Below are 25,507 nucleotides of genomic sequence, written 5' to 3'. Positions count from 1 at the left end.
TTTCCATTTTCATTTTTTTTTTTTTTTTTTTTTTTTTTTTAGTTTACTCATTTATTTTGAGGGAGAGAGAGGGCAGCATGAGTGGGGGAGGGGGCAGAGAGAGAGGGAGAGAGAATCCCAAGCAGGCTCCTTGCTGTCAGCACATGGAACGAGGCATGAGGCTCAATCCCACATTGACATTGTTACCTGAGCTGAAATCTAGAGTCAGGCACTCAGCTGACTGAGCCACCCAGGCACCCTTCCATTGCTTTCTTAAATATTGTGGAGTGGTTATTACAAAAGAAAAGTTGATGAAATGGAAATAACAGGGGCTTTGGAATCCAGCAGACCTGGGTTGATAGTTTTTTCCCACTTAGTACCTATGCTTTATTATCTCCTTCTCTTTGTTGTTTTCTCTTCCTCTTCCCTTCCATCCTGAAACTATACCTGGATTTAATGTTCAATATCTAGCAGTTATCATCACCTTTATCATCATCATTGTTAAAATTTATAGGGAATGATGTCGAATTAAATTATAGAATCTAGAACAGATAAGGCACTTGTAGATTTCAGAAGAGCCCTGTTCTTTTTGTCACAGTCTAAGCTGTATGTCTCCCCTGTAAAAATTAGTGTGAAAGTAGCTAGATTGCCCGTTATTACTATTATTAAATAACAGGTTGATTGACATAGAACTCACAGACCATGGGGCTCCTGGGTGGCTCAGTTGGTTGAAGGTCCAACTCCTGATTTTGGGTCAGGTCATGATCCCAGGATGCTGGGATTGAGCCCTGCATTGGGTTCTGTGCTGAGTGTGGAGTCTGCTTAAGATTTCATTCATTCATTCTCTTTCTCTCTCTACCCCTCCCCCCACCACCCACCTGACCCCTTCCCCACTCTCACACTCTCTAAAATTAAAAAAAAAAAAGGGGGGGGGCACCTGGGTGGCTCAGTCAGTTAAGTGTCCGACTTTGGCTCAGGTCGTGATGTCACAGTTCGTGAGTTCGAGCCCCATGTCAGGCTCAGAGCCTGGAGCCTGCTTCAGATTCTTTGTCTCCCTCTCTCTCTGCCCCTAACCCACTTGCACTGTTACTCTCTTTCTCAAGAAATAAATACGCGCTAAAAAAAATATAGAAAAGAATTTGCAGACCATAAATCTCACTCTTTTAAATTGATTTTAGTAGTTTTTAGTGTTGTGGCAGTTTTTAGTATAATCATCAAGTTGTGCGTCTGTCATCACTAATTCAAGAACATTGTCACTACCATAGACAAACCCAGTACCTGTTACCACTCATTCCCCATTCTGCCCTTTTATCCCCTAGAGCTGCTAATCTCTTTTCTTTATGGATTTGTCCATGCTGGATATTTCATATAAATGGAGTCATACAATTTGCTGCCTTTGTCTGTTTTTTTTCCCCCCACTTAGCATGGTGTTTTCAAGATTACCTGTTTGTCTCAGCACTTCATTCCTTTGTATTGCCCAGTAACATTGTTATGAATGTATCATACTTTACTTATGCATTCAGCAACTGGTGAACATTTGGATTGTTTTGACTTTTTGGCGATTATGGAATAAAGCTGCTTCGTACATTTCTGAACAAGGTTTTATGTGGATATGTGTTTTCAGTTTTCTTTCTTACACCAAGTGGAATGTCCGGATCATATGGTAACTCTGTTTTAACATTTGGAGGAACTGCGGGCCTGTTTCCAAAGTGCCCGTACCATTTTACCTTCCTGCCAGCAGTGTATGAGATTCCAGTTTCTCCACATCCTCACTAAAGTTTATCTTGTTCCCGTAACGGGTGTGAAGTATTTTCTCATTACGGTTTTGATGTGCATTTCACTAATGACTAAAGATATTGAGCATCTTTTCATGTACCTACCGGCCATTTGTACATCTTTGGAGAACTTCCTATGGAAATCCTCCGTTTTATTTTTATAGCCTTTTTTTTTTAATGTTTATTTATTTTTGAGAGAGAGAGAGAGAGAGAGAGAGAGACAGAGCGTGAACAGGGGAGGAGCAGAGAGAAAGGGAGACACAGAATCTGAGCTGTCAGTACAGAGCCTGACTCGAACTCATGAACCGTGAGATCAGGACCTGAGCCAAAGTTGGACGCTGAACCGACTGAGCCACCCAGGCGCCCCGTTCTTTCCCCATTTTAAAGTTTGGGTTGTCTTTTTAAGAGTTCTGTATGTATTCTGAATACAGGCCTCTTATCAGACATATGACTTGCCGTATTTTCTCCCATTCTGTGAGTTGTCTTTTCATTTACTTGGTGGAGTCCCCTCTCACTTTATTGAAGTATAGTTGACCCATAACCACGTATAAGTTGAAGGTGTACAAGGTTTTGATTTGGTACATTTATATATTGGGAAGTGACTGCCAGCACAGTGTTAGCTAACACCAGCCTCATGTCACAAAATTGCCATTTATTTTTTATGGTGAGAACATTTAAGATCTGTTTTCTTAGGAGCTTTTTTTTTTTTAATGTTTATTTATTTTAGAGACAGAGAGACAGAGCACAAGTGGGGGAGGGGCAGAGAGAACCGGAGACAGAATCTGAAGCAGGCTGAAGGCTCCGAGCTGTCAGCACAGAGCCCGACGCGGAGCTTGAACCCACGAACCGTGAGATCATGACCTGAGCCGAAGTCGGACACTCAACCGACTGAGCCACCCAGGCGCCCCCCCCCGCCTTTTAATGTTTATTTATTTTTGAGAGGGCGGGGAGGGGCAGAGAGAGAGGGAGACAGAAAATTTGAAGCAGGCTCTGCACGGTCAGCACAGAGCCCGATGCTGGGCTCAAATTCGCAAACTGTGAGATCATGATGTGAGCTGAAGTCGGATGCTTAACCGGCTGAGCCCACCCGGGCACCCCTTCTTCTTCTTTTTTAAAGTTTAGTTGTATTGAGTGGGGGAGGGGCAGAGAGCGAGAGGGAGAGAGAATATCCCAAGCGGGATCCCCGCTGCCAGCACGGAGCCAATGCAGGGCTCCGTCTCTCACAAACTGTGAGATCGTGACACGAGCCAAAACCAAGAGTTGGACGCTTAACCAGCTGAGCCACGCAGGTGCCCTGCAACTCTCAAGTATATAATATGGTATTATTTACTATAATCACTATGTTAGGCGGGAGATTCCCAGAATTGATGGTGTCCTTTGAGCCCCAGAAATTGTTAATTTTGTTAAGGCCAATTTATCTGTTGTTTCCTTTGTCACGGGTGTTTTTGGTGTCATAGTGAAGAAGCTGTTGCCTAACGAGAAGTCGTGAAGATTTACTTCTGTGTTTTCTTCTAAGAGTTTTGTGGTTTTAGGTGTGTGATCTGTTTTGAGTTAATTTTCTGTATGGGATGAGATAGCGTTCTAACTTCATTCTTTGATACGTGGGTATCCATTTGTTTCACCATTTGTTGAAGAGTGTTCTTTCTTGCTTCGATTTTCTTGGTGTCCTCTTAAAAAATCAGTTGATTATAGTTTTAAGGGTTTGATTCTGGACTCTCAGTTGTAGCCCATTGATCTGTATGTCTATTCCTTAGGCCAGTATCACACTATGTTGATGACTGTAGCTTTGCAGGAAGCTTTGAGATCCAGAAACACGAATCCTTCTGCTTTACTCTTCCTCGGGATTGTTTTGGTACCTATAATTTTTCAAGGCTGTTATCTTTGATGTGCTTTCTCTGCGGAGACTTCATTTATAAACATCCAGAACAGAGACTAAGGAATCAAAAAGGAGAACTTGGATTGTCTATGATTGAATCAGTGATGGATGGCAAAATAACTTCTGCTTGTTGAGCTCCATGTATGTATTTCTGCATCCTTTCGTGTGCCCACCTCGTGTTAGACGCTGTGCTAGATTGCAGGGAAACCACGGTGAACACACAAGGTGTCTCTGCAGTGGGCTCATGTTGGCTCCTCGATTTCATGTTTTTGAAAACAGGGCGGGTATTTGATAACCACAGGTAAGGATATAATCACAGCGGATGTACCATTGGTTGGAAAGTGCTCTCTTGCCATATGTGAACGTCCCATCCGTGAAAATTCTTACCTTGTTAATCTGCTAGTCTGAATGAAAATATAAATGGATGGAAGAAGACGATGAGCGTCTTCCGGGGAGCGGTGTTGAGCACGTTGAAAAAAATTACAAAAGCGTATTCTCATTTACACTTTTATGGGCACGTGTATCTCTTCCCATTTAAAAGTTCACTTAAAGACAAGGGCCTTGTGTCCCTTACCTTTCTTACTGATGACTATCAGTCACTTAACAGTACTTGAAAAATATTAGGTGTTCAGTACGTGTTGACTGAATCATTGAATGGGTCAAGCCATGAATGAGTGCTCAGATCATATCACCTTATACTAATAGGGTTTGCATAGCTTTTATTGACTGTCATTCTTGCCCTTCAGGATTTTGATTCAGTGGTTAATGTGAAGATGAGACACTCACTATGGTATACTGTTACAAAAATCTGATTAAGGCATATGTCATATGAAAAGGAAATTGTACAAATAGCCTCAGTGCATTTTAATTTATACATGTTCGGAGTCACTCGGGTCTCTAGGGTCATAGAGGGTGATAGAGGACGGGATTTCATGTAGGTTTCAAAGAACTGAAGGAATGCATATTGACAGGGGGGTGTGGCTAAAACTTCCAGACCAAGACGTAGTTCTCAGTAGGGGTGGTACTGTTGAGCCAGGAGACTTCTGGAAATGTGTGAATGTTTTTGGTTGTCCTAGTGTTCAGGATTGCTGGTGGCTTTTAGTGGTTAAGGGCCAGGGACGCTAAAGTCTCACAGTTAGGAGTTGATTTGCCCCAGATCTCAGTTGGCTCCCCGTTTGAGGTACACTGAAAAGGAAACAATTAGCTGAACGAGAAAAACAGAGTTTATGAATGGTGTTTTGAAGCAAATACTATGTTTGTTTGGTTTCGTTTTTGCCGTTGTAGAGGCTGCTGGCAGGGGTACGGTTAGAGTGGAATATAGTGATAGAACATCTTAAGGACTGTTGCAGGAATTTATATTTGATCAGTTTGGATGATTTGATGCTCCTTAACATTTTCTTTTGTCTTATAGTTTGATTTTCTTCTTTTTCTCTTAGAACGAGCCTCTGACTCCAGGTTATCATGGATTCCCAGCACGGGACGGCCAGGTTGGTATCTGCTGTGTCAGATGGGGTGTGTGTATGTGTGCGTGTTCGTTCTAAGGATGCTCTGGTAGAGAGCATTTCCAGAAAGTATCTTGGAGAGTGACGTGGTTAGTTTCAGCAGTGCATTTACGTTTAAAGATACAAATAAAACACTTGTCTTAATCCTAAAAGAATTGTAATCGCGTTTCTGAAATTGTGGGTGTTATGGGGGAAAAAAATCAGGCACGCACAGACATAACTGCTTTTGTTTTCTCTTCTCCAGGCTGTTACAATAATTTTGTAACCTGGTTTTCTTGGTGTTTCATAATTCTAAGTGCTGGACTTGTCTCTTAATTCTCTGCCACTTAGCTCCTGCCTGCACAGATTTTTTTTGAGTCTTTGCAATAATCTGCAACAAAAAATTCCATTCTCCTTCCTGGGGGAATTCAACCTTACGGTTTTAAGCAGGAAGGCTAGCTTGAGAGAGGGAAGTTTCTGCTGCCTTTCTTTGTTACATTGGGAGCATGATTGGAAAAAAGCCCAGGCCCTAGTGTGGGTTAGAGCAGCACTGCTTCCTATGAGACGCCTTCTGGGCGGTTTAGGTGAATGTGTAAAATGCCTTCCTTGTCCTTCTGCTGTCTGAAACCTTGGGCAGGTGGGGCTGAAGATGAGTTAGGGTAGAAGAACAGGTAACTGCTGCCTCAGAGAAATGGTGTGGCCTGAGATACCTTCCCTCTGAAATTTAACCTCCTTGGAGCGCCTGGGTGGCTCAGTCGGTTAAGTGTCCGACTCTTGATATCGGCTCAGGTCAGGATCTCATGGTTCATGGGATCAAGCCCTGCATTGGACTCTGCACTGACAGTGCAGAGCCCGCTTGGGATTCTCTCTCTCCCCCTGTCTCTCTGCCCCTCCCCCACTTGGTTGCACACTCTCCCTCTCAAAATAAATAAAGATTAAAATTTTTTTCTTTCTTTCTTTTTTTTTTTTTGAAATTTACCTCCTTGCTGTTTGGGCATATTGGTATTCTCCAGGAGATTTGAAAGGTTACCCCTAGTGATATCTTTGAATGTCTGTCCAACTTCCTCATAGGGTTGTCCAAAAAAGCCCCCAGTTTTAGGCTTGTCCAAGGGACAGTGTGTCATCAGAGTGTTAGACTAAAGGGTTGACGTAGTTCCTGTTTCCAGAAATTAATTGAATCTCATCGGAGCCCCTGGAGCTGATCTTGAAAACTAGGTTGGCACCATAATCAGTGGTCATCTATTGAGTGGCCTTCAGTATTCCGAGTATTTGCCCCGTTCTTGCACTTTGGGTGCTGGGTTGGTGTCAGACTGGCCCCAGTTAGGGTGGGGAGGAACACGGGGAGGGAAGGTGGTGTTCATCTCTGTGTTTATCTCCCAGGGGGATCGTCACTGTTGGGATCGAAGTTTCTCCCTAGGGAAGCTTTTGTGAAAAAGATAACAGTCGTTTACTTCAAGTCTTTTTTTTATTTTTTTTTATTTTTTGTTCTTATTATTTTGAGAGAGAGAGTGCGCGAATGGGGGAGAGGGGCAGAGGGAGGCAGAGAAAGAATCTTCAGCAGGCTCCATGCTCAGTGCAGAGCCTGCCGTGGGGCTCAGTCCTGTGTCCCTGGGATCATGACCTGAGCCAAAATCATGAATCTGATGTTCAGCCGAGTGAGCCCCCCCAGCCGACCCTCAAATCTAAAGTCAGAGGATTTTTTCTTTCTGGTTTGGGTCTGCTCTGGAGCTCTTGTAACAAGCTGTGAACTTTATGCCCTTTGATAGTAGTTCTAGATCTTGGTCACATATCAGGGAAGGTACTACTGCCTAGAGATCTAGCCCCCAGAGACTCTGTAAGCAGGGTCTAAAAGTGCATTTAGTCGTTCACCTATTTAGAAATACCTACAGGCAATGCTGCTTTGCAGCCACTGTCGAGAACTGTAGTCCTGTGGGCTACTTTAAAAGTAGTGACACGTTCCGTTTCATCCTGTACTTTTCACCTAGGACCCTTAAAATACAAAGGATCATGGTCAGTCTCTGTCTACCCTTGCATATCAACGCATATGTTTACTTACTTATAAAATGTTGCTTATTTTGGATATAGACTTATTTTTTTTAATGTTTATTTTTGAGAGAGAGAGACAGAGCATAAGCAGGGAAGGCACAGAGATAGAGAGGGAGACACAATCCCAAGGCAGGCTCCAGGCTCCAAGGTGTCAGCCCAGAGCCCGATGCGGGGCTCGAACCCACAAACTGCGAGGTCATGACCTGGGCTCGGACGCCCAACCAACTGAGCCAGCCAGGCACCCCTGGATGTCGGCTTATTTTAGATGTAGGAAGGTAAGACTAATTGAAGTAAAGCATGGGAATAGACGTACTGAGTTTAAAAGGATCTGAAAGGTACTGTATAATGCTGTGCTCTTCCTGTGAGGATTACAGATCAATAAAAAACTAAGCAAAAGGAATTAAGAGGAATTTGTTAAAGCGTAGAAGTAGTCTTGTTGCTTGGAACTACTTTATTTTTCCTTTCTCTTGCGGTAGGGACACACTTCTGTAACCTGTGCATTTATCACTCAATACTGTCTCTGCTGTAGGCCTGTGCAGACCCTTTTGCCAAGGTTTAAAGCTGCTAATTTACTTTCAGGCACATTCCGATGGTGACAGGTTTATATTAGCTTATTTTCTTGGGCTTTATTTTGTTCTCTGACTGGATCTTTGAATTAGAGATCTTAGAGCAGTGCAAACAGGCAAATATTGAATGGCTGCTTGTTGTATTTGATGAATACAGAATCCAAATGAGTCCCGCTAATTAATGCGCCTAACCTTGTGAACTCTCACTTTGTGCACTGAGATTTGGGGGACATGTATCAGTGTGCAACGCTGGTCACTGAGCGGCCTGAGCTGGGCAGAAACCGCACTTGTGATCTTTACATCTCCCCAGACTGGTCTGGCTCAGCAAATCCAGGATGGGGGTTGGGGGCGGGGGGGAAGTGAAGGTGAATTTTAACTATGTGTCTTTATTTGCCTTCCTTATTCTGTTGCTGTTCCTTTCTAAACAGATAGGAATCGTCCCCAGACAGGATTTGTATCAGCATCTCATGGTGATTTTAAAAGAGACAGTTACAGGGGCGCCTGGGTGGCGCAGTCGGTTAAGCATCCGACTTCAGCCAGGTCACGATCTCACAGTCCGTGAGTTTGAGCCCCGCGTCGGGCTCTGGGCTGATGGCTCAGAGCCTGGAGCCTGTTTCCGATTCTGTGTCTCCCTCTCTCTCTGCCCCTCCCCTGTTCATGCTCTGTCTCTCTCTGTCCCAAAAATAAATAAACGTTGAAAAAAAAAATTAAAAAAAAAAAAAAAAAAAAAAAAAGAGACAGTTACAATCCTGATCTTCCTAGAGCACAGTCATCCGTGTTTTCCCCCCTCGTCCTCACAGCCACCTTTTGAAGTAGATAAAACAGAGGTGGGAAACTGAGGTACCCAGAGGTAAAGTGACTTCTCCGAGGAAACCGTACAAGGTAGTAGCTGCAAAAGAACTGAAATTTTCTTCTCTTTGTGAGGGCCCTTTCCTCTGTGCTGGGGAATCACTGACACACAGGCAAGAATGTGGTCGTGTGCACGAGTACCTGCTCACGCCTGTACCTTGTTTGTCGTCTGGGGGCTTCATAGGCCTCTTGGAGCTCAACCACAGATCTAGGAATCCATGATCCCTGCTTAAGGATTATTACCCCTGGCCTCCTTAACACTAAGTATACCAGTATACCACTGTTCAGTGGTCCTTTTCATCCTGTTACGTAAGCTCCTGCCAACACATTTGAATTGGAAACCTGTGGAGGGAAGGAGGGGAAAAACCACCCGCCACCTCGTAGAGGTTGTGCTTTCTTATGTGCCGTTCCCTCAGCCTTCTTTCCCAGTCAGTTAGCAAGTTTTATGGGATGATAGTCCGCTGTGCTCAGAGAGCTCTCCCGAGCACTTCACTGTGCTTGCTAACGAGCTCCGTGTGGGAGTGGAGGAGACAAACATTGTCCAGATTTGCAAAGTGAAAACCAGCTCAGAAAGTCGGACTGAGTGTCTCATCTGAGCCGTGCAGTTTGGGTTGATGATACAATACAGTGGTTTAGATTCGTAGCTGTTTCTTTGTGGTTCAGGTATATGCGCAGATGCTTTTTTGAGTATTGGTTCGGTCTGGAATATTTTGTGGGTTTGCGGTATTTTTAAATGAGAGAATACTTGTGTGTGTTAGCTCCAGGGTTTATGGATAGGAGGGGCTTAGGAATAGCAATCTGATTAGAGAGGGCCTCAGTTCTACACAGCAAGCTCACTGTTTTTGCTGACATTGTTCATTTATTTAGGACGGCTCTCAGGGGGCTCCCGGAGAGCACAGTGCGAGTCCGAGTCCATCCCCTCGCCATCACTTGGTGCCACAACTTTACGTCTGCTACATCAGGGTGACCGTATAAGTCGTCATTCTAGCTGGAACACTCTCGAGAGTGAAAAGTGATGCTTATGTTGAAATAGCCCCGTGCAAACTGGGATGAGGTGTGTAGCCACCTTAGCTGTAATTCAAGAACCATAGGGGCACCTGGGTGGCTCGGGTGGCTTAGCGTCCGACTCTTGATCTCGGCTCAGGTCATGATCCCACGGTTTGTGAGCTCGAGCCCTGTGTCGGGCTCTGTGCTGACAGCTCAGGGCCTGCTTGGGATTCTCTCTCTCTCTCTCTCTCTCTCTCTCTCTCTCTCTCTCTGTCCCTCCCCCACTGGTATGCTCGCTCTGTGTCTTTCTCTCTCTCTCTCTCTCTCTCAAAATAAATAAACTTAAGAAAAAATTAAGAACTCTGGCAAATGTCCTCTTTTTAAAAAAAATTCTTTTCTAATGTTTGTATGTATTTTTGAGACAGAGCGAGACAGAGCATTGGGGGAGGGGCAGAGAGAGAGGGAGACACAGAATCGGAAGCAGGCTCCAGGCTGTCAGCACAGGGCCCAATGCGGGCTCGAACTCTCAACCACGAGATGGTGACCTGAGCCGAAGTCAGGCGCTCATCCGACTGAGTCACCCAGGCGCCCCTAGCAAATGTCCTCTTAACTGATGTGATCGGGGTTTGAGATTATGGCACAGTGCATTGCCTCACATTCAGCCCGCGCAGGAGCGAAACCTTGTCATTCGCTTTTGAGGTGAGAGAGGGAACAGACTCTTGGTTGGGTTTGGGTGTTGAGTCGGGTATGGAAGTGACAGTATTAAAATGTTAAAAAAACTAACGTTGTAAAGTACTTTACAGTGTGCTTCCATGTTTGCTGAGTTTTGGTCTTCACAATAGCTCTGCTAGGTAGGTTGGGTTTTATTATCTCTACAGATAAGAAAACCAGTGGAGAGATTAAAAATTATTTTTTGTATTTTTACTTTTTGAGAGCGAGCCAGCATGTGCTTGTGCATGTGTGGGAGAAGGGCAGAGGGAGGGAGTACCTTTTTTTTTTTTTTTTAAGTTTATTTGTCTTGAGAGCGAGACCAAGCATGTGAGCGGGGGAGGGGTAGAGAGAGAGAGGGAGACAGAGGATCCCAAGCAGGCTCTGCATTGTTAGTGCAGAGCCCATGGTGTGGCTTGAACCTGTGAACTGTGAAATTATGACCTGAGCCTAAGACTGACGCTTAACCAACTGAGCCACCCAGGTGGCCCAAGAGAGGGAGAATCCCAAACCAGCCTCTCTGCTCAGTGGGGAGCCCGTCATGGGCTTGATCTCATAATCGTGAGATCATGACCTGAGCCAAGGTCAAGAGTCAGAAGCTTAACTGAGTGAGCCACCCAGGCAACCCCCGGTGCAGAGATTATTAAATGGATTTCCCAGTGTCACATAGAGGGGAGGTGGCAGAAATGGACTTGAACCCTGGATTTTCAGCTTCCATGTCTTTTGTTTCCCTTTTGTGTTCTTCTGTCAGTGTTTTCTCTTCTCTGAATGGGGATGTTCTCTTGCTAGTGTGACAAGATATTATGGCATCATTAGGGAATGTAGCCTCATGAAAAGGCTTCATGTGACTTGGAGGTCCCTTGAGTAACTTATTTCTGTCAAGTTTTCTTCCTTATTTGCTAAAAATAGCTTATGGTCCACAGTTTGTCTTTTTGTATTTATATAGTATTTTGTAAATATAAAGAAAAAATTGATGTTATGGTGTTAGGCTCTTTATCTTATTTTTAAAATGCTAGCCAGCGGCTTGCTAAAATTATTTTCCTTTGATTTTCTAAAATTCTGTTGAAAAGCCACTGTATGGACATGTTCAGGTGATTCACAGAAACAAAGGGGGAGTATCAAAGGAGATGTTCAAAGATGTGACTTTGACCGTTAGAGATTTCAATTGGGAATGGCAGCCATACTTTTAATTTAGAGGATAGATTAAAAATGACCTAGGGGATTTATTTTTCAAAAGCATTTTCTTTCTTAAGAATTTAAATTTTTTTTTCAACGTTTATTTATTTTTGGGACAGAGAGAGACAGAGCATGAACGGGGGAGGGGCAGAGAGAGAGGGAGACGCAGAATCGGAAACAGGCTCCAGGCTCCGAGCCATCAGCCCAGAGCCTGACGCGGGGCTCGAACTCCCGGACCTCGAGATCGTGACCTGGCTGAAGTCGGACGCTTAACCGACTGCGCCACCCAGGCGCCCCACTTTTTCTTAAGAATTTAATGACTTTTCCTTTTCTTCCTTTTATCCCCGGGATGAACTTTATTTTAGTAGAGGTTTTTATAAATGAACTTTCAGGGCTTTTAGGTATTTCTTGGGAGCCATGGATGATAGCAAACACATTTTCTGTCATACTCATTTGTTTTCATGCCAAAGAAATGGTGTTGCTCTTCCTCCTTTGGGAAGAATTGGAACAGAGGACATGGGGAGAGTGTTCAAATTCTAGCTTGGTGCTGCTTTTAAGCTTAAAGACAGGAACCACTAGTAAAGCAATACTTTTTACATCATGACCCAGCACGTGCGTGCATGCGCGCGCACACACACAGACACACAAATGTAACTTAGAATTAGTCTTCCAAATAGTACTTACCCTTACTGTACTGTAAGCATTTTCCGTTCTTTTCCATTCCATTAAAAAAATTATTGGTTGTGACCAGCAATTGAGCAAAATTGATTTCCTGGGCCCGCTAATAGATTGCAATCTGTAGTTTTGAAAAACAAAATTCTCATGATTGTTGTCCTTGAAAATGCAACCTTAGGGGCACCTGGGCGACTCAGTCGGTTAAGTGTCCGACTTCGGCTCAGTTCGTGATCTCGCGGTTCATGAGTTCAAGCCCTGCATCCGGCTCTGCTGACAGCTCAGAGCCTGGAGCCTGCTGCGCATTCTGTGTCTCCCTCTCTCTCTGCCCCTCCCCTGCTTGTGTGTGCTCGCTCGCTCTCTCTCTCTCTCTCTCTCTCTCTCTCTCTCTCTCCCCCTCTCTCAAAGATAAATAAACATTAAAAAAAAAATGCAGCCTTAAAGAACTCCATATACTTTAGCAGTCACTTCCCTATGCTCCATCCCCCTGTAACCACTCATCTGCTTTTGGTCTCTGTGGATTTGCCTGTTCTGGATATTTCACGGAAATGGAATCATATAACATCTGGTCTTTTGTGACTTGCTTCTTTCACTGAGCATAATGTTTTCAAGGTTCATCCATGTTGTAGCGTGTGTTAGTACTGCGTTCCATTTTTGGTTGAGTGACATCTCACTGTATGGCTAGAGGAAGTGTTCTTACGTGAGCCCACTGCCTGCCTCTGTGGTTCCGTCTCCCGAAGCTCTCTTATGTACACTTGGCCTTGGCCTTGCCAGGCATTCTTGAACAAGCTTGATTCCGGCTTCAGTGTGGAGCCACTGTCTCCTCTACCTTCAGACACGCAGTACTCTTCGCCCAGATGCTCACTGTCTTTTCATTCAGGTCACAGGTACAAAATTTACTCCTCGGGGAAGTCTTTCCTGACTATACTCGCCTAAAGATATCCAGATATACAACCTGACCTTCTTCAGATCTGTCGCCATCATCTGAAATTATGTAGTGCGCATACTTTATCGTGTATCTCTCCCACTAAAATGTGCTGTGCAAGCTGTGACTTTGCTTAGAGCAGAGCCTGATATGTAGGAGGAGATCAATAAATATTTGTTGAATGCATAAATTAAAATTATCTTGTTTGATGTTGACGATTTTGAAAGGTTTTAGGCAGGGAAGTGACGTGATTCATTATACATTTTTAAAAACAATATTCTGGCTGCTATGAAGAATTGAATTTTAGGAGGAGCAACAAAACAGCCTTAGAACTCTCTAGGCAATGGCTTTATTATTTGCTGTCTTTAATATCAGTTCTAACTAGGACTTATTTGTTGAATGAGAAATTTTACTCCCCCGGCCCCCTACCCCCGCCCCAGCTGGAGACTGGGTTAAAACGACTGGTTTAGAAGTAAATTGTTTCATACCCCTTCTGTATCTCACAACCTATAATAATTTTCTTACTGGCCCCCTTCTAATGAAAAATACTTCTGCTTTGCTCTTCAGTTACATCCGAAGTCGCTTTTTTTCCCTTTCTGCTAGGTTGTACAGAACCCCACTGTCAGCCTTCATGCGAGGTACATTATAAAATGGTTGCTTCTCCCCAATATCTGACATCAGGTTGCCCATCGGTGATTAGGGCCTTCTGCGATGTTGCCTTACACCCTCTAGTGGATGAAGGGCTGGGAAATGCTGCAGCATCTGGTGTTCTAGCATTTTTCTTGAACCATGTAATCAGCTTCAGACTTACTCTTGCATTTTAGATCATTTCATTCTGCACGTAGTTCATAAGATTTTTTCCTTCTGGGAAAGACCATTTCACTTCGTCTGCTGCTGACTGCCAGGTGTCTAAATAACATGCTTATTCTGCTCTTTCTTGATTTACCAAGTTTAGACACCATATTTTGGCTGCCTACTGTTGGAGAGGAGATATTAACAGTTTTTTAGACATGGTTTCCTTCCTTCTAATAAGGTCATTTAGAAAAATCTGTGTTTATTCCCGATTTATGGTTACATAATAATTACACTATTGTGACTAAATATAGCCAAATCATAAAACATGATTATATTCCCTTTCATAAATACTTTTCCATTTCCCCTGGAGTTACCAAATATATACATATGTGTGTATAGAAAATATATATTGAGTAAGAACTTAGGAAATACTATTGAGATATAATTTCCATACCATAAAAGTAATTCAATGTAAATATACTTATTCAGGGGTCTTATACAGTTTGTAGAGCTATGCCATCACGGCCATAGTATGGTTATAGAATGTTGCCATATCCCCCCGCCCCCAAATTTTCCTAAATTTTTTTTGCAGTTAGTCCCACTCTCACCTCAGTCCCAGGCAACCGCTGATCTGCTCTCTGACTCTATCCTTTCTGGACATTTCATGTACATGGAATCATATGATGTATATATGATCTTATTTAAAAAAAATTTTAGGGGCGCCTGGGTGGCGCAGTCGGTTGAGCGTCCGACTTCAGCCAGGTTACGATCTCGCGGTCTGTGAGTTCGAGCCCCGCGTCGGGCTCTGGGCTGATGGCTCAGAGCCTGGAACCTGCTTCCGATTCTGTGTCTCCCTCTCTCTCTGCCCCTCCCCCGTTCATGCTCTGTCTCTCTCTGTCCCAAAAAATAAATAAATGTTGAAAAAAAAAATTAAAAAAAATTTTTTAAATGTTTATTAAAAAATTTTTTTTTAATGTTTATTTTTGACAGAGACAGGATGCGAGTGGCTTAGGGGCAGAGAGAGGGGGAGACACAGAATCCGAAGCAGGCTCCAGGCTCCGAGCTGTCAGCACAGAGCCCGATGCGGGGCTCAAACTCATGAGCTGATCATGACCTGAGCTGAAGTCGGACGCTCAACCGACTGAGCCACCCAGGCACCCCTATCTGGTCTTCTGTGTGCGACTTCTGTCACTTAGCATAATGTTTTTGAGGTTCACCCATGTTGTAGTGTGTATCACTATATCATTCCTTTTAGTTGCTAAGTAGTATTGTTTTGTATGGATGGACTGCATTTTGTCAGTCCATTTACCAGGTGATGGGTATTTGGATTGTTTTCAGTTCGGTGATTATGAATAATGCTGTTATGAACATTTGCATGGAAGTCTTTGTGTGGACGTATGTTTCAGTTTCTCTTGGGCACATTTCTAGGAGTGGAGTCGCTGGGTTTTATGGTAAGTAAGCTCATGCTTCACTTTAAGAAACTACTACACTCTTTTCCAAAGTGGCTTGATTTTATCTACCTTTTTGATTATACTGAGTATGCATTGGTAGCTCATTGTGGTTTTGGTTTGTATTTCCTAATACTGAAAGATGTAGAGGTACCTTCTCGTTTGCTTATTAGCCATTCGTATGTCTTCTTTGTTGAGATATGTGTTCAAGTCTCTTGCCTACTTTTTATTTGGTTCATTTATTCTCTTAACAAGTTGTAAGAGTTCTTTATATATTTTGGATACAAGTTCTTTGTGAGATTTTGCAAGACAACTCTTTCCCCTCCCCCCCAGTAAAGCAAAACTATGTTTTCAACCTTATTTGCTAAATTTGGATAAACTCTATGTAGCTCTCTTAGGAAAGAGACGGTGGATACAGGCATTTGACTGTCTTTGTTCAGGCCTGGTGATGGCTCCAAGGAGCACTGGCAGGTTTACAGTGGCTTTGTGTTTGGCTAACATAGCCTTCTCCAGATTTTTGGTGGCAGGCATGTTTGGGCAAGAAAGCTCTTTGTGTAGTGACAAGCAGTTATGCTGCTTTCTGCATGTCCTGAGGGACGTGATACGCTGAAGGATCGGCCATGTTCGTTGGCCTTTTTTTTCCTTCTTTAACCAAGACACTGTCGCGTCTGTATAAGGCTGGTTCATGGAAATTCCTGGATACACACACATAGACATACACACGCACGCGCAGACTGCATCCTGGCTTTGGGTTTAACTATCAGCTCTGCCATTGCAGGCTCCGTGACTTTGGGCAGGTTTTTTTCCTTCTGTGAGCCTCAGTTTCTTCATCTATAATATAGGACTGGTGTCTACTGTGAAAGGTTGTTGCAGGATCAGAGATAACATACATAAATTTCCTGGCATGTAATAGGGTCATTAAATCATTTTTCTCATTAGTTTTATGGGAAGGAGGCCTTAGGGAAGCTTTTATAAGGGAATATTTAGTTCTTACAGTTTCTGATTTAAGTCTTTCTCTCTCCTTTTTTTTTTTTTTTTTTTTTAATTCACCATGTAAAATGAATTCTGGCTGTAGATTTGAAATTTCTACCTCAGGAACTTAGCTTTACCTTACTTCCAAGAATAATACGCCTGTGTGAGGGGAGTGAAGCCTGCGTAAGTTTGTTTACCTAACTCATTATGGATCTTGGCGGCATCAGTAGAAAGAGGGGGTCCGTTCTCAGACCGTCATGACTGGAACGGAATCTGGCCAGACTGCGCCGACGTCCACGGCTCTCTACAGCCATCGTGCTCGCTCTTTGCCCCTTGCACGTATCTCTTCCATGCTGCATGGCTCTTCAGAGTCCTTCACATCTCGGTCCTGGATATTTATTTCTTCCTAGTGCCTTTTACTTGCAATATTTCTCCTGTTCCCATTAGACTCCTAAGTATCCTTCAAGATCCCTGCTCATAATTTAACTGGGACGTATGAAACCTTTCTTATCGCCTCTAATCGTTTGAGCTCCTCAAACACGCCATCTGCCTGAGCATTTCTGTAAGTTTCGAATCAAGGGAGTTTGGGAAGTTTGGTGAAGACTGAGCAAAGTATTTAACTTCTCCAAGGCTCAGTGTCCTCATCAGTGGAAGTGAGGAGGGTAGTACTTACTTTTGTAAGCGTTACATTTTTAAAAATTTCATAGGTCAAGAGCGACTTACTGGTTGATGTGATGTTTCACTGCCTATACCTTCTGTTTTCCACGTAGGCTAGAAAGTCTTTTCTCATCCCTGGGCTCTGCTGGGTCTGATTTTGTGGTTGTTGGCATATCCTGCTTCCTTGTGGAAATAGTGGGGCTTTTCATCACGTAACTTCCTACCTCTGAGTCCAGCCATACTGCTCTGGATCTGTGGATGGATGAGTGATGTGAGCAGGGAGCAGGGAAATGATGGCTGGCTTGTCTTCTCACCCCTCTTCTGTACATGGTTTCTTTGTCACCTCCTGGCAGTCATGGTTTGCCTATTTGGACTCATTTTGAGCTTGCCGTGATTTTAGGCTGCCAGAACAGTTTGGATCTCTTGACCCAGATCCTTATTATTTTGCAGATGGAGGGATTATAACTTCTCTGCTTGGCTTTCCAGTAGATTGGCCTAATACTTTGTATGTAGGCAATTGATCTGTGTTGTAATGAGAAGTTTAATATGGCCTTCAAAAAGAATGAAGGATTATGAATCACTGGAACTATTTATAAATTCCTTTGTTAGTGGTTTTCAAAATCAGGTAATTCGTCTCTTTAGGGTTGTTTAGAGCAGCCAAGTAGTTAGTAAGCATAAGCAGCAGATAGTCTCACAGCCAGAGTTGGCTACCATTTTGTGAGTTACTTTTAAGAAACATTGGGGTGCCTGGGTGGGTCAGTCGGTTAGGCAACCGACTTCGGCTCAGGTCATGATCTCGCGGTTCGTGAGTTCAAGGCCCGCGTCAGGCTCTGTGCTGACAGCTCAGAGCCTGGAGCCTGCTTTGGATTCTGTGTCTCCCTCTCTCTCTGCCCCTCCCCTGCTCATGCTCTGTCTCTGTCTCGAAAATAAATAAAACATTTGAAAAAATTAAAAAAAAAAAAAAGAAGAAACATGGTAGAGCTCCTCAACCCTTCATTCTTCAACAGACAACCCGTGGCGGATGGTTTAGAATGAAACCAACTAGTTACATTTAAGATAAAGCAAAAGCCCCCATAGTTGGTGGCCAGTATGGTTATGTATTTCAGTTATAGATTAAATATTTTTATTTTCTTGATAGCATCAGCTTATGCCATTATGCTGAGCTGATTTAGGGTTGATTTAGAAAGGCGGGGGAATTAAGATCTTTGTGTTAGAAAATTTTGTGCCACCAGAAAATTTCAGTAAATTCTGGGTAATCATACACTTAAACAAAGGCACAGCTCTCATCTCACTGGGTAGCATTATTCTGTTTAGCTTTTATCTGTTGAGAACTCTTCAGGGGATACTGTTAAGTGAATACCGTGATTGGGCCCCAGTCTTTTTCTTTCTATGTTGGGTAAGGTACTCTGTGTGTTAGCCACACTACGGGATGGGGTAGTGTAGCTTTGAAATCAGATGTGGGTTTTAATTCCAATTTCTTTACTTATGGCATTTAATGTGTTGAAATACCACCCTTTGCCACCCTTTATTTTTTAATGTTTTAAGTTAAAAAAAGTTATTTTTATAAGAGAGTGAGTGCACACGTGCGTGAGTTGGAGAGAGGGGCAGAGGGAGAAAGAGAATTTTTATTTTATTTTTTTTATTTATTATTATTTTTTAATTTTTTTTTTAACGTTTATTTATTTTTGAGACAGAGAGAGAGCATGAACGGGGGAGGGGCAGAGAGAGGGAGACACAGAATCTGAAACAGGCTCCAGGCTCTGAGCTGTCAGCACAGAGCCCGACGCGGGGCTTGAACTCATGGACCGTGAGATCATAACCTGAGCCGAAGTCGGCCGCTCAACCGACTGAGCCACCCAGGCGCCCGGAGAATTTTTTTTTTAAATTTATTTTTATTTATTTTGAGAGAGAGATAGCAAGGGGGGAGGGGCAGAGAGAGAGGGAGACAGAATCCCAAGCAGGCTCTGTGCCATCAGCACAGAGTCCCGTGGGGGGCTTGAACTCACGAAGGTGAGATCATGACCTGAGCCAAAGTCAGTAGGTGGATGCTTAACTGACTGAGCCACCCAGGTGCCCTGAGAGAGAGATTAAGAGAGAGAGACAGAGAGAGAGAGAGAAAGGGAGAGGGAGGGAAAGAGAATCTTAAGCAGGCTCCACGCTCAGTGCAGAGCCCAGTTCAGGGCTTGATCCCACGACTCTGGGATCATGACCTGAACCGAAATCAAGAGTTGGACGCTAAACCTACTGAGCCACCCAGATGCATCCCTTTACCACTATTTAAGTCCCACTTCAAAGGCTGTCTCCTCCTTTAAGTCTTGCGTGATGCACTTATTTGGGAACAGATTCTTAATGTCCTCTGAGCTCCCAAGGCACGCTATTTCCACTTTGTAATAGCATTTTATCACTGCCTATTATTTTATGATGACCCGTAATGTTCTGTGAGAATAAGGATCCTGTCATACTTCTTTTTTAAAAAATTATTCGTTTATTTATTTACTTATTTACTTTTATTTGCATTTATTTTATGCAGAATTTACCCCTTTCCTTCCCTTCTGTTTCTTCTGGGATATCTTTTTCTTCTGTGCAACTTCCTCTTCTGGTTTAGGACCACTCTGCTCTTTTTCTGTAAGGATCATCTCAATGTGGCAGGGAGAGCTCATGTATGGCGGATTAATCCACCCATGAGCCCTACAAGTTCTCTGCCTCATCTTGGGGACTTTGTTCACCTGGATGTGCTCAATGACCAGAGACTCTGCATCTAAACCCTTACGTTCAGCATTACTCTCTGCATTTTTAAGCAGGTGCAATAGAAATTCAGCAGTCTTTTTGGGCCACCGACCTTGTGTCCAGCCCCACTGTTTGGCCTTGGGCACACCTACCAACTCCACCACTGTAGCGACAGAATGGCACGTATTGCTTCTGCGAAGTGACGTCTTTCAGGTATTTGGTGGCTTTTCGGATATGCACACCCTTGATGGCCTGGGTAGCTTCATGGGTGTTCTTAAAGTGAACACGGAGATTTGCACCTCTTAATTTGCATGATTTTGTCGAGTTTTCCGGGTCAAGCGAATAGCAAACTATTTTCAGAGATCACCTCAGGCCACTTATGGGAAGAGCACTTTTTTTTTTAAATTGATTATTTATTTTGAGAGAGAGAGCGAGCAAGCAAGTGAGCAGGGGAGGGCCAGAGAGAGAGAGAGAGAGAAAGAGAATCCCAAACAGGCTCTGTGCTGTCAGTGCAGAGCCTGGTACGGGATTTGATTCCATGAACTGTTGAGATCATGACCTGCTGAGATCAAGAGCTGCCCGCTTAACCGAGTCACCCAGGCACCCCTGTCTTACTTCTTGATATTCTCAAATACTTTGCTCAAAGTAAGTACTCAGTAGGAATTTGGTAAAGGGATAAATTAAACAGTAAACTTTCGCCTTCTTGAACTATAGAGACTACTCTGTTGGGACTTTTTCCTGTGGAAGATTAAAAAAAAACTTTGTTCGGGCTTTCATTAGGCTTTTTACCTTTGCCTTGCCAGAGCTATATAAAAAATTAATACTCAAGAAGGTAGATATCTGATCTTCAGCAGGAGAGTGCCTCTTACAAGTTTAATGGTTTTAGTCAAGTGGATCTTAAATGTAAATCTGCCGTTTTGTGGAGCCATACAGAGCTCTTAAACCACTCAATAAACATCCTTATTGAATTAGTAGAACTTTGTGTATCTTTTATTCTTAGGATTTTTCATTGTTCCTTAGAGTACTTTCAGCCTGTCCTCTTGAAGCTTTGTGGTATCAGGTGGATCATAGAATCATCTAAGCTAAAGATGCTTTGAGTTCCTGAATTCTGTTACTTCCTTCCTGATATGGGGAGCCCATGCATTCATTCTAGCAGGTGTGTCTTAATTTTAGAGTAACAAGTGAGGGTTCCCAGGAAGAGAGAGCTAACATGAATCGAACTTTGACTGTGTGTCAAGCCCTGTATGAAGCATTTAGCAAGTTTTATTTTATTCCTGTCATTTGCAGGTGAGGAAACCAAGGCTCAAAGAGATTTAAATCATTGTCCAAGGCTTTGTAGCTGATAATGAGGAAAGTTGGGTTTTAAATCTAAATGTGTTAGATTGAAAAGTTTATGTTATTTCCACTGAGAACATGTCTTTTCCTTATTTACTTTTCATCGAATGTTTGGGGGTTTTTGTTGTTGTTCTTCACATTTTACTTGCATGTTTGATTTTTCTTTAGTCAGTAGAAATGGTATTATTTCCCTACTGGTTCCCCTCCCCAGCCCTATACTGAGGGGGTGATAATTTGTATTATATTTCTATAGTCCTGTATCCTTTACAGATCACTTTCCTGTCCATTTTCATTTGATCTTGGACGTGTGGGGATGGGGGCGGGGGGGAGGAGGCCGGATCTTAATCTCCATTGGCAGATGAGGGAATTAAGGTGCCCGGCGTCGTGAGAGATTTGCCAAAGGTGGTAATAAGTGGCGGAGAGAGAAGAGCATAGCTTTTGTTTGGAAGAGGTGCGCTGACCTTCAGACTGAACTTTGTAGCCGCAAAGTCTTTTTCATCTGAAGTACGTGGACATGATACGGGAAAAATGTAAGTGGCGTGGTCCTCCTAGAAAAGATTTGGAGGACGTGGAGCCCCGCCCTCTGGGCTTCCTCTGACCCCGAGGCCCTTCGGCTGGCTGGAACCCGGTTTGAAAACCACTGGGGAATAATCAACGAACCTTAGCGTCCGGCAGATCTGGGCTCACAGTTTCAGTTTGTGCCTGCCGTTTCATCTCTCTCAGGCTTGGGTCCTCATTTGTAACATGGGTAGGATTGCTGACAAATATTAACTAAAAACCATGCTGGAGCCTGGCCCGGGGCCCCCTCGGCGTCTCTGGAGGAGAGCTCTAGGTGTCAGGGAGTATCAGCACTCACCCTGTGTGGGGCGCCTGCCAGAGGGGGTGGGGAGCTCGTCCCTGAGGCCGGGCCCCCAGGAACTGACAGCGCAGGCCTTCGTCCTCGACCCGGTGACGACATTCATCAGTACTTCAGAACAAGGGTGGACACACAGGTTTTGCGAAGGATCCGAGAGCAAATGTTGTGGGTTTTGGGGCCCCTGTTGCAGCCATTCAGCTCTGTTGCTGTAGCTTGTGTGCGGCCATAGATAGCATGTAAATGAACGAATGGGGCCGTGTTCTAATAAAACTTTATTTGTGGGCTCTGAATTTCATATAATTTCCACGTCCTGAAATACGCTGCTTCTGATTTGTTTGTCCCCCGCCATTTAAAAAATGTAAAGACCGCGTAAGTCATGGTCTGTATGCGGGTTATACAAAAACGAGTGACAGGCTGGATTTGGCCCATGGACCATAGCTTGCCGACTCCTTATTTAGACAACTGCTTGTTGATGGTAAGTGCAGTTTTTGACCCAGTGGGAATACTTTCATTTAAAACTGATTGCTAGTGGGGCGCCTGGGTGGCTCAGTCGGTTAAGCGGCCGACTTCGGCTCAGGTCATGATCTCACGGTCCGTGAGTTCGAGCCCCGCGTCGGGCTCTGTGCTGATAGCTCAGAGCCTGGAGCCTGTTTCGGATTCTGTGTCTCCCTCTCTCTGACCCTCCCCCGTTCATGCTCTGTCTCTCTCTGTCTCAAAAAATAAAATAAACGTTAAAAAAAAAAAAATACTGATTGCTAGTAAGGAAGTATTGATACCAGAAAAGGCTTAATTTTGCAGTCGAAAAAGGTAGGATTTTTTTCCTCTCCCACTCCTGTCAGGAATTGTTCCATGCTCACTACTTTCTTTATCCTCTACCACGTGGCTAAAATTAAGCAGGTGTCGTCCTGTTGGTAATGCCTGCGTGAAAAAGTTTCTGAATAAAGACCATAGTACAGTGGGAAGACCATGAGTCATGAGGAAATCAGGAAACTGGCTTTTCACTAACTTTGACTTTGGCTATGTTACTTTACTTCTTTGGGCCTTCAGTTTCCCCGTATAAATGAGGAAATTGGAGACCATAATATCTGAGCTCTTGGCCTACTCTGACATGCTCTGACTCTACCTTTTTTTTCTTTTTTTTAATGTTTATTTATTTTTGAGAGAGACAGAACGTGAGGGGGCAAGGGGGAGAGAGAGAGGGAGACACAGAATCCGAAGCAGGTTCCAGGCTCTGAGCTGTCAGCACAGAGCCCGAAGTGGGGCTCGAACCCACGAACTGTGAGATCATGACCTGAGCCGAAGTTGGATGCTTAACTGACTGAGCCACCCAGCCGCCCCTCATTCTACTTTTAGTTGTCTGGAAGGTGCTACTAGACAGTTTTCATGTATAGAAACTTCAACAGCCAGTATATATATTTTTAAAATTATTACACATTGTGCGGGGTTTCACATTGTATCAGGGAGTATTTACCAAAGCAGTTTATTCCCGCTGTGCTAATGCTAGCCATTTCTGAAGTGAAAGGCAACCGTCATTTAAATTCCACCTACATTACCATCACTTCCTGTCCTGCCGTCCTGAGCTAGTTAACCTGTTTGGAGATAAGCTGCAAATGCCAAGTGAGGGGGACTGGGGACATCGGAAGAAGAATATCCTGACCATGTAGGGGCTTAGGAAAAAATTCATAACTGGAAACCTTTTCCCCTCCGAACCTGAGTCACACTTGAAGGACTCTTGGCTCTCCTGGGGTGGGAGGAAAAAAGGGACAGAGCAGCAGAGCAAGTGGCTATGTCTGTTTTTGTCAACAGAGGGCACCCAGAGCAAAGCAAGTGCTTTGTGACCCAGGCTAGGCTCTGCTCTGCTCCCCAGGCAGGCACGGGGCAGCTTGCAGTGGACTCACCGTGCGTCTGTTTCTCGCAGCGTGTTTTATCCGTGCCCACAGTCTCAGACGTTTGTCCCGTGCTAAAGTCAGGTATTTTACATGCAGTCATAATAATTATTATTTGTTTTCGCCTTAAGTGGAAAACCAGTTCCTTCCGTGTCTTGGAGTGAATTCACTCAAGTTGTAAACGTGTGGGCTTTTGGGTGGATGTGCAGTCTCAGGTTCTGATGTAATTCGATCTCTGGGGAACAGATAGTCCTGAAGGAGCACTCAGGATCTGTGTGGCATATTGAAAGGAGACTTTGTCCTGTGGTTTTCCAGACCAGCAGCATCAGCATCACCTGGGAACTTCCTCAGATTCGTGGTCTGCCCCCTCCCTCAGACCTACCAAAGTGGAAAGTCTGGGGAGGGGACCCAGCCTTCTGGTTCAACAGGCTCTCCAGGTGTCTCTGATGCACGCTTAAGCTGAGAACCACGGCCTGAGACTTCCTGAAGACTGCTAGAGTGTTCTTCATCATCGCCATTTTCCACATAAGAACACCAAGGCTAAAGGTTTCGTATATACAATAAGTGGTAGATTAGGGATGTGAGTCCTGGTCTGACCAGAGCCATGCTACCGTGTCTGCAAAGAAAACAGTGAAGAGACACTGTATTGTTTAAATTCATTAAAAAAAAAAAAAAATCCTAAAATCTTTTTCTTAAAAGTAATATACATTTGTCAAGGAAAATTGAGAAGATCCAGTAGGCCAAAAGAATAAAATAAAAATCGTCTTAATGTATGTAACTTTATCTTTTCATTGTTTGTTGGTCTACTCTGGTTTCTGTGCAGCTGTATTTGCATCTACACACATTGTAAACTTCCTTACAAAATGTCATCATGCTGTACAGACTTTATAGGATGCTTCCAGCTCCTTCCCACTCTATTGTAAATATCTTTGCATGCCAGTAGCTATTTTTTAAGTTTATTTATTTATTTTGGGGGGTAGGGGTCAGAGAGAGAGAGAGAATCCTAAGCAGGTTCTGTACGATCAACATGGAGGCTGACACGGGGCTCGAACTCATGAACCGTGAGATCATGACCTGAGGCGAAATCAAGCATTGGATGCTTAACTGACTGAGCCACCCAGGCAACCCTGCCATTAGCTATTTTTATAGCAACATTTTTCATGGCTGCCTAGGGTTCCGTTATAAGTTTCCATCCTAATTTTTTCTGAAGTTCATCTGAAGTTGTTTTGATGCTGTGGTAGTTAGGCTTTTAGGAGGAGTGGGATACCGGGTGCTGTGCTGAGAGTGGCTTACCATATTACAAGGAAGGCAGTAAGTACAAATTATGGCTGAGGAGAGAGCATAGAGCTGAAGGGGCAATACTGAGCCTGAGGTTTGAAGTTAAAGTGAGTCCAAAAAAAAGGGGAAAAAAATTGAAGTAAAAAATTCAGAAGGATTAGGAATGGACTAGGGATCTTGCGTGAGATGGGTTAGAAAAGTGAGAAAGATGAGAAACAATTTGATGGCACCAAAGGCCTACCTTTTTTGCCGCCTTTTTGATAGAGAGGCTGACCTGCTGGAGGACAGCATGAAAAAACTGGGCGTAAGACTTCTATAAATAACAGTTATTATTTATTGAGTACCTTCTGTGAGCCAGGCATCATATGAATCATTTACATAGATTTTCCCATTTAACTTTTATCACCACCGCGTGCATTAAATGCATTAGGTAGTGTTTCTCCATTTTGCAGAAGTGGAAACTGAGAGTGAGGCAGAGTCACGTGGTCATGCACTTTGATCAGAGCCCAGATT

At 43.7% G+C, this 25,507-nt stretch overlaps 1 protein-coding gene and 1 pseudogene across 24 annotated transcripts in view; one reads left to right on the top strand and one right to left on the bottom strand.

Annotated features, from left to right (window-relative positions):
* Nucleotides 1–25,507, top strand: part of RBFOX2 (RNA binding fox-1 homolog 2) — a 291,584-nt gene that overhangs the window by 87,123 nt on the left and 178,954 nt on the right. For all 24 annotated transcript variants that reach the window (XR_006294639.1, XM_043563638.1, XM_043563639.1 and 21 more), the window contains exon 2: nucleotides 5,067–5,117. Coding sequence is in view for 22 of the 24 variants with exons in the window: in XM_043563638.1 (XP_043419573.1) it covers nucleotides 5,067–5,117 (51 nt within the window). In the remaining 2 variants the exon portion in view is untranslated. The remainder of the gene's footprint in view (nucleotides 1–5,066; nucleotides 5,118–25,507) is intronic.
* LOC122473055 lies at nucleotides 19,076–24,234 on the bottom strand (annotated as a pseudogene).

The sequence above is a fragment of the Prionailurus bengalensis genome, chromosome B4 (genome assembly GCF_016509475.1).
Source record: "Prionailurus bengalensis isolate Pbe53 chromosome B4, Fcat_Pben_1.1_paternal_pri, whole genome shotgun sequence".
Taxonomy (NCBI): Eukaryota; Metazoa; Chordata; class Mammalia; order Carnivora; family Felidae; genus Prionailurus; species Prionailurus bengalensis.
This window is presented reverse-complemented; position numbering and strand designations above follow the sequence as displayed.